Below are 16,098 nucleotides of genomic sequence, written 5' to 3' on the forward strand. Positions count from 1 at the left end.
AGCACTTTTTGTACCGTTACAGCTTGCGGGCTGTAACGGTACGGCCCACGGCTGATTGTAAGCAGTGAAAAAAAATCGACTTTTAATGAGGAAAAAAACGTTTCTGATGTGCGGACACCAGAGGGCAGTGTGTTTGACCTGCTGACAGCAGGCAGATAAGTGTTGCAACTGTGGGGCTGTACCAGCTGGTGGCGGTAATGCGCCAACAGGCTGTTTGCTCACCGCCAGAAACAAAAGACTCAAAGAAGACCGATCGCAGTGGAGTTCATGGCTGCCGCCAGTAAAGTTAAACTAAAGTTATGTGATGAACACAGGAAACTTCAACCGTCGTGGGAGGAAGAATTTGCTTTTCTGGAGGTAAATAACAAGCCAGTGTGCCTTCTTTGCCAAAAACCCTCCATTCCTAAACGAGCGAATCTTCAGCGTCGCCGCGACAGCTGTCAGGAATTTATTACAGTAGGACTGCACCACTCAACCTGTGACAACACTGACACTGTTCTGTCACTGAGACACTTCCGAAAGTTTTGTTTTCCTTATTATTAATCCTACGTGAATTTGACTTTGCTAAGAAATGTGACACATCGTCCTGACTTCAGGTGAGGGTAATTGTTTTAGCTGTGACCTTCTGTAGGGCTGCTGTTGGGCACAGTTTCTGAGTGATGCACACCTGTGTGTTTTTCTTCTGTCATTGTTCTCCAAAAAGTAAGTCACTTGCAGAGCTATGTTTGTATGCTTTACAATGATTGTTTTTTTTTTTTTTTTTTTTTTTTTTTTTTGCCACCGGTGATCTTTTTTGTGAGGCACAAGATTTAATTTTTACTTCATTTATTTTTTGCAGGAGTAGGCCAATTATTTTTGTAAAGAATCCCTTAATTTATTTACTTTTTTGTGGAAAAAGACAAGACAAGACTGCTTTTCTGTTGTAATTTAGTGAATTTCTCAAACGCATTGCTTGAAAAATATTTAAAATACTTATGTTTTGTTACAAAAAGTGCTCATATGTGTAGTAAGTATATTCATATTTTGTGAATAAAGCCTCATTTTATAATTTGATATCTGACTTTTTTTAAATGTCATGCCATTTCACCTTTTGCTTTTTATTGGAAATGCAGAAAACAGCCACAAATAGATCTATAAGGCTTAGTGTAATGTATTTTCAACAAAGTCTTATTTTAGTTTTACAAAAGACTAATGTAGTTGTCTTTCTATTGTAATGCATTTAAAATTTCATTATTGAATATTAATTACATTATTTAAATGTCTTTTACATAATTCAGTCATATAAATTAGCAAACTTAGGTTGCGGCCCACGCAAACAGAAATGTTTTTCTATGTGGCCCTCGAGCAATGGTAAGTTGAGTAGCCCTGATTTACATGATAAACAGAATATTTACATTAGATTTTCACAAATTTTGTCTGTGGGATGAAAGTGTGAGGATTAAGTTCTGTCAATGAATAGATAGTAGCACTTAGAAAACTTAGATAATAGATGTATAAACATAAAAAAATAAAATGTTTGACTTTGTTTCAGCTGCATCAGTTGCAGAAACTCGCTGCAGCTTTTCCTTTAAAGTGAACCTTTCTTGAATTCAGTTGATAACAAATTAACATTTACAGCATAATCATCAACCATTTAACTAATTTGTATCTTCTGGTCAAAACTCAGCTCGACTTTACGCATTTTTAAAAAATTAGCTGAAACAAAGTGTTGTGCATGAATAGATGCAAAAACCTAAAAACAATCAAAAGGATAATTGATCAGATCAGAGAAGGATAGATCAGAGTGTGTCCCTCTTTTATGTTGGTGGTGGTGATGAAGTTTCCTCATTCAGCTGAAAGGAAAGAAAAAGAAGCAGAGCGTTTGTGTTGATGTGGTTCCTAACAGCTCATTTCATGTCAAAGTTAACATCTTGGTAAACATGACATTTTACTGTTGCTCAGTTACCATGAGTGGTTTCTGCTTTGACTTCTGAATAAACTGTTTCTTCAGTGGCTGCTGGAGCTGTCCTCCCTACAAACAAATGTTTACATGGATTCACATCATTATTTATTTTACAAATTAATGGTTAAATGTTCCACAAATTTTCTTAACATTTCCTGAAGTTTACTGTCATAAGGAATCAATAGGAAATTGCAGGCGTCTCATTTCCTTGTATTCAAGACGATCCTGTTGAAAATACACATACAGAAGCAGATGTGGATGTAGACGTCTCGTACCTTTCTTTCCTTTTGCTTTACGTTTATTGGGGAGTACTTGAGCATAGGTCACTTCATCATCTGAAATACAGGAAACAAAGCAAAAGGATGGATGTCAAACTCTGCAGGTGTACACAGACCAACATTTCCACCTTTATTTTCTAATTTGCTGTTGAGCGATTGTTAGATGTTTTGGTTCCAGCTTCAGGGAACAACAGCAGCTCAGTTATTTTTTTATGTTCCATTCAAACAAATGTTGGAGGTTGAACATGCAGTGAACAACCCTGCTCTCTCTGTACAGCAGCTGTCTGCTGCTCTTTACCAGTTGGTTTAAGATGGAGAACAAATGTATGTTTGACAGATCAGAAAAGAGTTTTTGCTTTTGTTCTTCGTCAAACCTTTAGATGATGTGGTCTTCACATCAGCATAAACAGTGCTCTCCTCTGGTTTCTTCTTCTTCACTGTGAGAATGAAATAAAATTCACTCATTGAAAGTAGACATATTTGTTCCACTGGCTGATAATTTTATCTGTAGCATATCCACTTTATAACATCCAATACTCACCATTCTTGACTTTTTTAAGCTCAGTTGAAGAATAAGTCACATTATCAGATTCACCTGAAATGAAGTTTTACTGTTAAAGTTTAGAAACTGCCATTGAATCATTTACTTTACTCTGCTTCATGTGTGGAAAACTTTTTTCTTACTCTACTGCCAGTAGAATCAGTCTCTTTGAGGATTATCATTCATCCAATACTCACCATTCTTGATGTTTTTAAGTTCTACTGAAGAATATGTCACATTAGTGGATTCACCTGAAATGAAGTTTTAAATTTTTAGATCACTGACTGTTCCAAACACTGGTATTTAATTTATTACGTATGAGATGCAGCGATTGCTTCATAGTGTTGAACATCACTGAGTAAATTTCAATTTCAATTATTGGACAATAGTTTGTATTAAAGCTGACCTTGGAACGGAGAAGCATATGTGTTGCACTGATCTTCCAGCTGGTTGCTGCTGTGGTCTGTAGTTTGGCTCTGCTGTGAACTTTGAGACCTGTTAACCCTCAAAATATTTAATACAGCAGGTTCAAAAAGAAACTGCAATTTTAGTTTGTTGTAAAGGAAGAAAGAAGCATCATACCAACCTGTTGAAGCATGAATCTGTGAAAAAGGCATTTGAGAGTATTATTTTTCTTCCAATCCAAACTGTTTAATCTCTACTTTGAAGTAAAATCCAGAGTTTTATTTTTATTTTTAATTTGTTGCTTGATTGTTCAACATATGCTCAAATAAACTGAACTGAACTGAACTGAAGAGTCAGAACATATCTTTAGTTTTAGGTTTGAAAAAAATATCAGTGAAACGCAGGAAATAAAGCTCTTACCTTTTGTCCTTTTGGAGCGCCATAACAGCAGCAGCAGAGAAATAAGAAGTCCACAAATCAACCCAATAGACCACAATGGAAAGCTTTTTTTCCTGGATACAACTGCAGAGATCAATGGGTTTTGAAAAAACAAATACATTATCACGAGTACCAATAATGATAATGATGATAATAATCAGCAGATGACTTACATTGAACAGCCATCCAGCTTTGTGCTGATTCTCTTCCATTGTACTGACACTTGTAGAAACCTTCATCTGATTCTGACACTGCAGAGATCTTCATCTCTCTTCGTCTCTCATTTTCAATGAGTTTGTTATTTTTGTAGAAAAACACATCAGAGGAAATATTTCCAGTCTTCATGACACAGAGGAGAGTTACAGACTCTCCCACAGGTACAGGATACACAGGGCTCACCAGGATAACGCCATCAGCTGGAAAACAAAGTTCAGTTCATTCATTAGAAGGTGAGATGATGAGGATGGAAAATACACACTAATAAGTTGGTGTTTTTCATCCGTCTGTCCATCTTCTGTAGCGCTCCATCATACTGAAAGTAAATCTCAGCAGACTCTGGGTGAGGGCAGAGGACACGCTGGACAGTTCAACGCTTCATCACAGGACAGAAAATCAAACACATTCACATCACACCAGCTTTTATTTTCATTCAGTTTTTCTTTCTTTTTTTAAACTACACTTTGAGCTGCAGTTTAGGGATCAAAAGTCCTTTACAAATACAATTCATATCAACAATGTCATTTTTTTTTTTTTTTCCCTTGTCCTGTTCGGCAGCTGGGGCGTGCAATATTGTATGATTGTAGCCTTCTACTATCCGAACAGATTTTAATGTTAGCAGCAGGACGAGACTGAGTCTCCTCCTGCTGCTGCCTTTATTTAAAGCTGGCATCCGGCATGGCTGCCGGACAGGACCGGGACGGAAATGCTCAGAGAGCAGGAACAGAAAGAGAGAAAGATAAAGAGAGGGAGAACGGGGGGGGGGCACAACCTATGTACAAAGTCTCAATACAAAACAGTGTTGTCGACGCACCACACGCAACCGAGAATAATCCCAAACCCCCAATCGAGACAACACCAAAACAGAGCCGACAACCAACACAGAAAATTACAGAACCATACATACATTTTTTTTTTTTTTTTTTTCCCCCCGAACCACATTAGTGAACAGACCAGGCCACAAAAATAAAAGGAGGTGTAGGGGAGGAAGGAAATGCAAGGACACCACAAACCCTTTTTTTTTTTTTTTTTTTTTTTTTGAATATAGCTAGTCGTAACTAGTAGTAAACTCGGGGCGTGCATCAAGAGAGGTCTGCTACAGATCACCATTATTCTAACCACCACAAGAAGACAAGGTAACCGAGTATGTGAAGAGTGATTAAAGATCAACGTGATCATGTGAATATGATGGTGACAGTGATGGTGATAGTGATCATGCATATATGACCTCTGACCTCTGAGAAGGCCAGAAGCAGGCCAGAGAGGCCCTCAGAGCCCAGACAGCCGGCGGACATCACAGAGCCCGGATCCAAGCCGCCCCCCCAGGCAGACGCCCACGATCCAGTCCAGAAACGGGGCAGAGGAAAGCCCCGGCCGGGGACCCCGGCAGTCCCGGGGCCCGGGCCCCGCGGAGCCACGACCGGCAGGAGCCGGTCCACCCCGGGTGCCGGACGCCTGGGGCGGGCAGGGCCGAGAGCCCAAGGCCCAAGAGCCCAGGAGCCAACCCCCCACCCAGGCGGAGGGCTATGACCCATCCGGGAGAACCAGCCCACACGGGCGGCTACCCACCCCAGGCCAGTACACCCCCCAGCGCTCCGGCCACGCACCCCGAAATCCAGGGCATCACCCCCTCCCCCCGACCCCCACCCGGAACCCATCCCCCCGTCCACCGCCCGGCCCACCCTTCCCACCCCCTGTCCTCTCCCGCCTCACTCCCCCCCGCCCCAACCCAACACTCATACCCACTCACTCATACTGACACACACACATGCACACACGCACACACACAACCACTCATCCCTAAACCAAACGCACACTCACACACTCACATTCCAACACACTCACACACTCTCACGCACATGCTAACAAGCACGCACACATACACACACACACACACACACACACACACACACACACACACACACACACACACACACACACACACAGTCCATCCTACCCCAAACACACTCACATTCCCGCGTCATCCAACTGTCACATCCTGTGGGAGACACCCCCGGAAGGCAAGGGAACACCGAACCCCACATCCAGGACCCCCCGCCACCCACAACTGCCGCCCCCACCCCCCCACCCCACCGCCGCAGACAGGTATGCACCCCCCTGAGCCAGCAGCCCCCCAAACCACAGCCGCTCCAAACCCCCGGCCTGTGGGGAAAACAACAGCCCCCCCCGCCCCTCCTGCCCCACCAGAAGGAATCCGGAAACGGGGGCGCAGAAGACCCCATTGCCCGCCCTCCCCCCTCCGTCTCGTGAGTGTTGATGGAGTATATGTTGTTTGCGATTAAAATTTGAGGGTCAGTAACCACACCGTGCCGCGAGTGAGGCCAAACGAGCAGTCTCATCTACCTGAACAGCCCCACCCCCGACACAGCGCGCCAAGACCCCCCGACGTGTGTGTTTGTATGTATTTGGTCGTGTTAGATGACGAAGTGCAATTAAGACTGAGAGGCGAGCCACTGAAGCGTGCAGTGATTTGGGCCACTTAGATGGCCCCCTCCACCACACCCAACCTGATAAGCCCGCCTCCCAAAGCCCTACGTGTGTGTGCATGAGAGCGGGGGGGAGAGGGGGGTCCGGGGATGCCGCAGCACCCCTGTCACCCAGGAGCCCCCCGATGAAGGACAGGGCCAGGAGCGCCACCCCCCCCCCCCCCCCCCATATCAACAATTTCAAGAAACAGTCCTGATCAGGTAAAAAAAAAAAAAAAAAGGTTCAAATTTCCAACAAGGAGAGAAAAAGACAACTCACAGTGTGTGGAGATATTGACTGCATTGCTGAACTCTGTTCCAGACTCACACCAGTACACGGCTTTTCTTGGAGCCTCATTCTTAATATATGTTGATCGTCTGATCGTAGCTGGAGGAAGAAAGCTCAACAGCGAGTCGTCAGTCAGAAACCGGATCAGCCTCCACTGGGAAGAGCTTCCTTCACATGTCAGTGAGAGAGATTCAGAGGTGAAGTGTTGGACTCTGTCAGGATTCACTGTGAGAGACGCTGATGGATGAACACCTGGACAAAACATCAAGGCTCAGTGAAGGATGGCATTTCTATTTTGGCTGCTGGGAGACAACAGTTCAAGTGTTCCAGAAAGACAAACTGACCTGAAGACCAGACAAATGTGGGACGACTGTGTTGTGTGTAAATCAGCGGATCCCCTCGTCCAGCTGAACATGCATATCCTGCTGTGTGTGTCTGTCCATGAACTGTGAAGGAATTGTTTGCTGTCCCACTGCTGGTACCAGGTAGAGGCTCATAGGTGTAGGAATCCTGAGAGTTTGGAACAGCTTTGAACCAGTAGAAGCTCCACCCTGCTGACGGAGGTTCAGTGTGACAGATCAGAGTGACTGAAGCTCCAGGAATCAACCATGATGGAGACACAGAGAGGACGAGCTTTAGTCCTGTAGGAGAGAGATTATATTCCGTTATTACGTATTGGCCTGGATTACATGATTCATTTCACATGAACACTATTCTCATTACATTAAATGTGTAAAAAAAATAAAAAATTAAAAAAAATCTGAACATCTTCTCACAAAGTATACTGTATGGTTAAACTTTTTTCCAAGAAGAGATAAACGACAGCAGATCAGAATTCAATAATTCTTTGAGTCTACCTCTCTGGCAAGGCGCAAAGATTACTATCCTCGCCGGGCCTCTTCCAGGGTCAAGATTTCGAGCTTATTTTTTGTCCTCTGCCGATGTTTTGGTCCATAACTCGTATCTCACCATTTGGAGCAGCACACAAAAAGCACATCAAAACGTGCGGAAAATTGGGGAATGGTGTGCTATGACTTTTGTCACCGTTCCTCTGAAAGAATTCCGAGAAAATTCCCTAAAACCAGGCATTTTTTTCCTCATGAAAAAGGGATGAGAGCTGACTGAACAAAATGCCAAAAGCCATCCCTGAACAAGTCTGTCATGCCGAGCCATACTTTTGCGTAGACGTCATTAAAATTAATGCTGTCACTTTAATGCATGGAGATTAATTAATTACACCGCAAATTAACACATTATAAAATTTAACGGAAGATTAATTATAGCACACTTGGAGGAAGTAAATGAGAGGAAGAGGGCCAAGTACCAGGAACTGGTGGAGGAGTGCAGGGGGGGGAGGCTGGAGGACCTTCTACGAGCCCACAGAGGTAGGCTGCAGGGGATTTGCAGGACGGTCCTTGTGCAAGGTCCTGAGCCGCCTGGCTTACCAAGGTAGACAAGTCTGGCCTGCCTGGTAGGTTTAAAGCCTGGATCTACCAGCATTCAATCCTGCCCCGCATCCTGTGGCCCCTGCTAATTTATGCAGTCCCAATGACAGCAGTGGAGACCCGAGAGAGGAAGATCAGCGGCTTTCTTTGAAAGTGGCTGGGCCTTCCCCACAGCCAGCGCTGCCCTGTATTGGAACAAGTAACATCCTGCAGCTTCCTCTCAGTGGCCTCACAGAAGAGTTCAAGATGCGGGCAGCCATGCTGGTTTCACTTTGTTTACCGCTAGTAAAGAGCTAGCTAGCTCTAGCTTTAGCTGTTCGCATCTCCACGCTGCCAGCAGGTGGAGACGGCGTGGAGTGATATGAAGGGAGAGAAAATAGTGCCAAGCATTTACGAGGTCTGACTTTTTCGCCGACAACGGTTTTGTGATGCAAATATATCACTCTTTCGAACACATATTGGTTTGAGAAGAAAAAATGTTTTAATTTCGTGCCCCCAGCAAACTTGCCGGACTACTTTCCTCTGGACCTCAACCGGACAGGATCTCCGCTCACTGGACGCTGTCAGGGGTAAGTCTGTGTGAATGAACAATACTGCTGACGGGGATGCCATTCAGATTCATGTCAAAAATCCTGAACTATCCCTTTAAACTGTGAGCTTTAAAATTTGGTAAGAATTTTGGCCATTTTTGGAGTTTATAATGGGTGCGATATTGGAGAGGGTTAGAGATGGAGAAAGGAATTTAGAGTGCGGGAGGCTCTGAATTCAAACCCCAAAAAAAGAAGTTTTCTCTCATCCCCATGGCCGCATTTCTGGCTTAATTTTCCTTGTGATTCTCACAATGTGCAACGGTTCTCTCTCCAGATACATTTGTTTGAGGAGAGTGCAGAGTTTTCTCCTATCTGCTCCAATGCATTTTGGAGAGAGATTTTCTCGTTATGCCAAGATTTCACACATTTTTAAACACTTGCTGTGGCTAAATAGATGATCCTACAGACATGAAAATTCCAGGATAATTCCATGAAATGCTTCTGACGCTCACAGTGGGGACGGTGGGGGGGCAACAAAAAAAAACAATTTCATGTCTTGATTTTTAAGGCATTTCTACAGCTGCCGGGTGCTGCTGGTCTCTATGGCAAAAACACACACCTGCTGACTCTGTTTTGGCTGATCTCAGCTCAGAGCTCACAGTGAATTTGGAGGAGTCACAGACACACACACACACACGGATTCAGCAGCAGATGGCAGGCACAAACGTTTCCTCCGGATTGTTGAAGTTATATTTATTCATCCATAAACTACAACAGATGAAGTGCACCCCCCCTCCCCGCCCCCCCTTTGGGAAGTCTGCTTCTCCCTACAGCTTCCTCAGTCAGTCAGAAGCAGAGTGCCCTCATGGCTTCCCCTCAGCTGAGTCAAGACGAGCACCAGAGAGCCCCGAGGTTTTTACTGGTTCCAACTTCACACGTTTCATCGGAGTCTGCCTTAAAGGGCAACTCGGGTTTTTTGACACCTGGACCTTATTTCTAGGTGTGTGCATGCTCATATACTCACTCAGACAAACATCGTGCAGCTCGGAGTCCTTCGGAAGTTATTTAGATCCAACCAATTTAGCAGGGGCCACGGCAGGGGAGCTTCAGCACGGGACATAATCTCTGCAAAATCGCTCATTTCGGCTATATTTTTTCATCCATCACCAGTGTTATCATAAAGTCAGCTCGTCTACTGTCTTCAGGAGGGTTCAGCTGACCCACCTGACGATGGTCTGTCGGCCAGGGGCGGCCGGCGCGTGTGTCCGGTCTCCTGCCTGCGAAGCTGGGCCTGGAGGCTAGGCCGCTGGGTCGGGGGAAGCATCCGAAACGGCGGCGGCGCTGGGTGCCATGCCGGGGTTGCCTTTTAGTCCGGGGTTGGATGCTCAAAGCTCTGCTCTGCTCTGGTGGGATCTGCTCCGAGACGAGCTGACTTTATAACACTGGCAATGGATGAAAAAATATAGCCGAAATGAGCGATTTTGTAGAGATTATGTCCTGCGCTGAAGCTTCCCTGCCGTGGCCCCCACTGAATCGGTTGGATCTAAATAACTTCTGAAGGACTCTGAGCTGCACGATGTTTGTCTGAGTGAGTATATGAGCATGCACACACCGAGAAATAAGGTCCAGGTGTCAAAAAACCGGAGTTGCCCTTTAATGCATAATATATTGTCCTTCCTCTGGATCTCATTCACTCCTGTTCTTATCAGTTGGCTTCATCAGCAGGTGGGCTCCATCTCCTCTGCCCTCCAGCTGGTTGGTGCCAAATAGTCAGTTTCTTCCTGGTCTCTCCCCTAAATCTCACCCTCATAAATTCATTTACTGTAACACCAAACTAAACCTCCAAACAATAGATCCCCAGGAAAGCATCTCAGTTGACCTGATCTTCATGCTCACAACCCTCTGTACACATGGTTCTCACATTCAGAGAAGTCTACAGGTCTGCATCCACTGAAAACTAACCATGTGTGCAACTTGGTGCTGAACCTGAAACAAAACAACAAGGTAATTCAGACTGTTTTCTCTTCCATTCATCGTCTGTACTGCTTGATCTGTCACGTGTTTGGAGTCAATCCAGCTGACGCATACACACTTTCGATGCATGAATTTGATCTTAAACATGTGAAATCTCATGTGCAGAGGCAAATATGATCAAACAGGGTCATTTTAAATTTTCAAATCCCTTTAAAGACACTTGGTCTGCACTCAGCTCCAATCAGCTCATGTCAATCTACAGTAAAGTTACACTTTATGATAAACATTTGAAATAAAAGTAAAACTAAACCTCAGAATCTGAGCAGCATCTATTTGTTTGCTTTCCTTTAATATCTTAGATGGTGAAGAAGTGTCAATATGACTTGTCTAAAACACTAAAACCCAGACAAGACAATCCATTAAGACATTTAAATCTCTTTATGATTGAATCATTTAAATATCCATATCATTTTTAATGGGTGGACTGACAGCCCAACAATGTCTTATTACCAGTTACATTATGTTATATTCTATCAGCTCATTTTCTGAGTATCAATCAAACAAACACAGGAAAAACCAACAAACATCACTTACGTAACACTGACACTGTGAAGGCTTCACTCCATGTGGTTGAAGAATAGAAGTCAACTTTGCGTCTGGCCATACATTCATACTCTCCATTGAAGGACTCAGAAGCAGTGAATTGTAACAACTTTTCATTGTCTGGAAGTGATTGTGAATTTCTCCACCAGTAATACTTCCAGTCAGTCTTCTCTCCTCCCTGGACCTCACATGTCAGAGTGATCTTCTCACCCTGGAATATCTGAGACCAGCTGGGTTGTCGTGTTATGACAGGCTTGTTGGTGACTGTTTCCACCAGATATGAGGAAACAAAGGAACAAACAAACAGACACATTAGTTTCATCAGGATTTCTATGCTGATAAAAACAAAAACAAAAAACAAAACACATTTATTTATCGCAAAAATACCGAACTCACAAGTTATCAGAATGGTGGCTTCACCACTCATGTCAGAGAGATAACCTGATGTTTCTCTCTCTCCTCTGCACCGATATATTCCTCCTTTAGATACCTGGATGACTCCATTGTCCCCAACATTTGTTTCAGCTAGTTTCTCCCACCTGGTCAATGATTTTCTGTAAAACTCATATTTCCATCCATCAGAGTCTCTCACAGAGCAGGAAAGACTCACTGAGCCTCCGACTGAGATGGTTGTGGTGCCTGATGTCAGTGTAGCCCTGGGTTTCTCTGTGGATGGAAAACACACACATCTTTAATGAACTCTCTGAAAACTTTGTTTTTCCATTCTTATGCTGATGTACTTCTAAAACAGCTGTGTGACTGACGATGATTTATCCAACAGAGACGTACACCACACAACAATGATTTTTCTCTTCACTTCAAGAAACCACATTTTGATTTGCTTGACAGATTGTGAAGATGGAAAACTTCAGTTCTTCATGATTGGACATGGCTTGTTTCCTCCCCCAGGGGTGAGTACTGGATTACAAACATTTAAAACTGGTTTCATTTGCAGATGAGAAGAGTATTTTTTTGTTCATTAGGATTTACAGGATTTTTTTTTTCTTTTTTTGTAATTATTGTTCACAGGATCTATTGAGAACAGTAACTGCAGAAATGTTTTATTCAAATGGTCTATTTGGACTAACGACTTGAAACACGGCAAACCTCACACACAAATGTAATGAAACAGGAAAATCTTAAAAAGTATTGTCTTTAGCTTTAAAGAGAGTTCAGTTAGCTCTGTATGGAGATAATTTTGTGTCTTTATTATTCAATCAATCAAAAAAGGTTTTGCAAACAAAAAAGAGAGTTGAGACCAAAAAACATAAAGTTGCAATCAAAAACTAAAAGTTCAATCAAATAGAATAGATCTGAGAACAAAATAATTTAAGTGGCAACCCCACCAAATTTTTTTAACATCAAAACAGAAAAAAGCTTTGGCTTTGAATTCTAAAGTTTTGCTTGCAAGCTCAAAAGTTTTGGTTGCAAATTCAAAAGTTTTGCTTGCGAATCTGACTGAACCCAGTGGGCGGGGCCAACACTGGTGGAAGAGAGAAGAGCTCCTATTGGTCGCTTTGACCTCGTTCCTCCACCACCTGTCTCCCCGCTGTTGCTGGCTGCTTCTGCAGTCGTAAAGGCCAGTACACATTACAGGCTTTTTTCAATCTTCCCCGATTCAGAGACCACACACTGGAAGACAACAGAGGACAGATCACACCAGATCTTCCTCTCCCGATCTTCTAGTGTGTAGAGTCCTGTGGAACAGACGAGAAGATTCTTCATCAGAGAATCGGCTCCTCACTCTTCCAAATCTCGCGGAGTCAAACTTGACTTTGAGCGGTTTCCCTTCAGTCCTGTGTTTACATTAATCTCCACTGTTAATAATAAGCGAAGAGCTCATTCCCTCACGTCATTCATTCATATCGGCTTCGTTCTTTCAGAGCACCCCCACCCCCACCTCCACGAATTAAAACATTGGGATTATTGCAGGACTGGCGAGATGCAGATGAGTGAACCAGATCTGGGTTTGGGTCTGAATGAAATACAGTTCACCCAGGAGCGATAGTTATTGAGGAATAACCACTCATTTTCTGCACTACTGAGTTTCGGAGCTCTGGTTTTCTGTTTCACTGTCATATAGTGAATCTATTTCACAGACATATATTCATGTCTCCAGCTCTGACAGCCGAGAGGGGATTTTTTTTTTTCAACACCTCGGTGAGACGGAGCTGTTCAGCCAATCAGGGAGCTTTATTCTGAGGGTGTGGACAGGTCGGCTCGAGCTGTCGTCTCGCGGGGCACCACACACCACAGGATTTGTGATCGGAAATATTTAACATGTTCATTATCTACGATCTCGGCTTCCAATGCCTCCTGAGCAGATCCGACTGGGAAAAAAAATCTCTGTGAACACACCGCACACTACAGGAAGATCGGACCCGAACTCATTTACACACTCCTGACAATCAGATCTTTGGTGGCTTCACTCGGGAGGAGAAAACCGGGACAAAATTCAGCCCATGGTTCAAGCATGGATAATTGCCAATAATCCTGTAATGTCTACTGGCCTTTACCGAGTGCGGAAGCAGCAGCAACAGCGGGTAGACAGGTGGTGCCTGTGGATTTGAGCTTTCTTCGTGTTTCTGCTGCTCAGAGATGCAGCCCCTCCCGCACCCGTGAAAGCACTCTGCTTCCCAAGTTGACATTGCAGGAGAAGATGGCAAATGGCTCCCCTGAGCACCCCCGCCCCCCCCCCCCCCTCCCTCCCCGCAGGCCCACAGCAATCGGCGTTGCTGCTTTTTGTAACTCCGATTACGGAGATAAACTTCAACCATCGTCTGAAAGCAACAATCAAGCAAGAGCAAGAGTCTGAAGGGTCTGCGCTTGGTGAGTTTCTAACAGGAAAAGACGTTTTCTCGTGTCTTTGTGTGTAGAGAAGCTAGAGCTAAAGCGCTAAAGCTAGCTAGCGTATTTGTTTTGAAGCGCTGATTGGTTGAAGTTCGCTGTCAGTCAAAGTCCACAGGGGGAGAGGCGGGATTTTCAGTGGAACAGAGCGTTTTCTTTTCCGGCTTTCAGAATTAGCCCCAGAAAATCTTTTATTTCACACAAAAGTACTTTAACTTAGCGCCAAAAATAAACTATTACCATATTAATGCCATTTCTAGGGTTTGGACTAGCTAAAAAAGCATGATACAGCCCCTTTAAATTAACTGAAATAAGCACATTAAACTGAAAGCAACTGAAGTGCCGCACTCAGTTATGCTGAGGAAAAACTGACTGTATTTCACTGAAATGTTAATATTTGAAGATTTAACAATCTTCCAATCTGCTGAGACATAAATAACTCCTCCTCCTTCACGTTCATCCAGCTGCTGAGCTTCACCAGTCTCTCCACACTGTGGGAGCAGAGAGCTGCTCTCTTTTTCTGAATGAGTCCTCACAGTGAAAACTGTCTTTCATCCAGATCAACTCTGGACTCTGATGTGAAGAGGTCCAGAGTGGATTCTCCATCATCCTCTGTGTCTGAGGAGACATATTGTGTTTTCTCCAGCAGCCCCATTTTCACTGCTCTTTTGTTGTTGAACAGTCCAGAACAGACACACACAGGAGGATATCTGTAACATTTTCAAGCTTCAAATGAAGAATCTAATTCTCAAAATTCATCTGTGCTGCACAGGGGTGGAAAAAACAACATCCCAATGACAGTTGAATGAAAAATAAAAAAAGCACGAATTAGACAAGAGATTCTGAACTATTTTAAGTTTTCTCTCCTACTTCATTTCTTCAAGCCAACTGGTCACCCTAATCCAAGTTCTGCAATTAATTATGACAGACAAATTTATCATTTGACAGCCCTAAATTAATTCCTTAATCACGATGAAGACTTTTGAATCTGACAGCCCCATCAGTTACATTATGTTGTATTTTGTTGGAATCAGACAAGGGATTCAGAACAGTTTTCTCTCCTATTTCATTTCTTTGAGCCAATTGATCACCCTAGTCTCAGTTCTGTGATTAATCATGACAGAAAAAGTAAACATTTGACAGCTCTAAATTAATTGCATAATCTTGATTCACACCTGACAGCCCCACCAGTTACATGATGTTGTATTTTGTTCGCTCATTGTCTGAATATCAATCTAACAAACACATGAAAACCAACAAGCATCACTTACGTAACACTGACACTGTGAAGGCTTCACTCCATGTGGTTGAAGGATAAGAGTCATCTCTGCTTGTGGCCATACAGTAATATTTTCCATTGAAGGACTCAGAAGCAGTGAGTTGTACCAACTTTTCATTCTCCCCTGGGAGTTGGTGTGAATCTTTCAACCAATAATACCTCCAGTCAGTCTTCTCTCCTCCCTGGACCTCACATGTCAGAGTGATCTTCTCACCCTGGAATATCTGAGACCAGCTGGGTTGTCGTGTTATGACAGGCTTGTTGGTGACTGTTTCCACCAGATATGAGGAAACAAAGACAAACACACACATTAGTTTCATCAGGATTTCTATGCTGATCAAGAAAACAAATGTATTTATGACACCAGCAGCGCTGCAGCAGTAGAGCCTCCATCATCATGGACCTGCTCCACCTGTCACTCACACACACACATTCAACAGTAGAAATTTGATGGAACGATCAACAATTTTTTTGGGGGGGTGATGTTTGGGGGGTGCTGTTGGAGACAATAACTTTTTCTGATGTTTATATTCAAGTTCCAAAAATAAAGACATGTAAACATTTGTAAAAGAGTTTTAACACCGAAAACAATCACACACTCTTTCAGTAAAGAGTCTTGTTGGTTTGTGCAACAGAGAAATATAAGTCAGGAATCAATTTTCAACAGTACTGACACCACAGGATCAATACAGCTTATATTGTGTGTCAGAATGATGATAAAATGAAGAAGAGAGAGTTCTGTTTAACTGCTGTTGGTCATGTTGATAAAATGTTCAGGACTCACCTGCTGCAGTAAAAGAGACTGTTTGACTTTTCTCTGTTTGA

At 43.4% G+C, this 16,098-nt stretch overlaps 1 protein-coding gene and 1 long non-coding RNA gene across 3 annotated transcripts; both read right to left on the reverse strand.

The window, feature by feature from the left end:
• Window positions 1–1,654: 1,654 nt before the first annotated feature.
• On the reverse strand, window positions 1,655–2,637 carry LOC115386070 (uncharacterized). Its single transcript, XR_003931269.1, has 4 exons — window positions 2,595–2,637; window positions 2,218–2,277; window positions 1,946–2,011; window positions 1,655–1,832 (listed from the first exon to the last, which is right to left on the reverse strand). It is a non-coding gene; the product is annotated as an uncharacterized LOC115386070 (long non-coding RNA).
• On the reverse strand, window positions 2,638–15,436 carry LOC115386051 (Fc receptor-like protein 5). Of its 2 annotated transcripts, none has more exons than XM_030088252.1 (11): window positions 15,266–15,436; window positions 11,544–11,813; window positions 11,139–11,411; window positions 6,940–7,236; window positions 6,587–6,847; window positions 3,778–4,020; window positions 3,587–3,688; window positions 3,348–3,363; window positions 3,168–3,256; window positions 2,959–3,012; window positions 2,638–2,815 (listed from the first exon to the last, which is right to left on the reverse strand). In XM_030088252.1, exons 1-11 carry the CDS (start codon window positions 15,333–15,335, stop codon window positions 2,742–2,744), a joined length of 1,749 nt encoding a protein of 582 aa, XP_029944112.1. In that variant the 5' UTR covers window positions 15,336–15,436; the 3' UTR covers window positions 2,638–2,741. The 2 variants fall into 2 exon arrangements, with proteins under 2 accessions (XP_029944112.1, XP_029944111.1); XM_030088251.1 differs by having other exon boundaries at window positions 3,168–3,265.
• Between the last annotated feature and the right edge of the window lie 662 nt (window positions 15,437–16,098).

This window comes from Salarias fasciatus, chromosome 3, assembly GCF_902148845.1.
Source record: "Salarias fasciatus chromosome 3, fSalaFa1.1, whole genome shotgun sequence".
NCBI lineage: Eukaryota > Metazoa > Chordata > Actinopteri > Blenniiformes > Blenniidae > Salarias > Salarias fasciatus.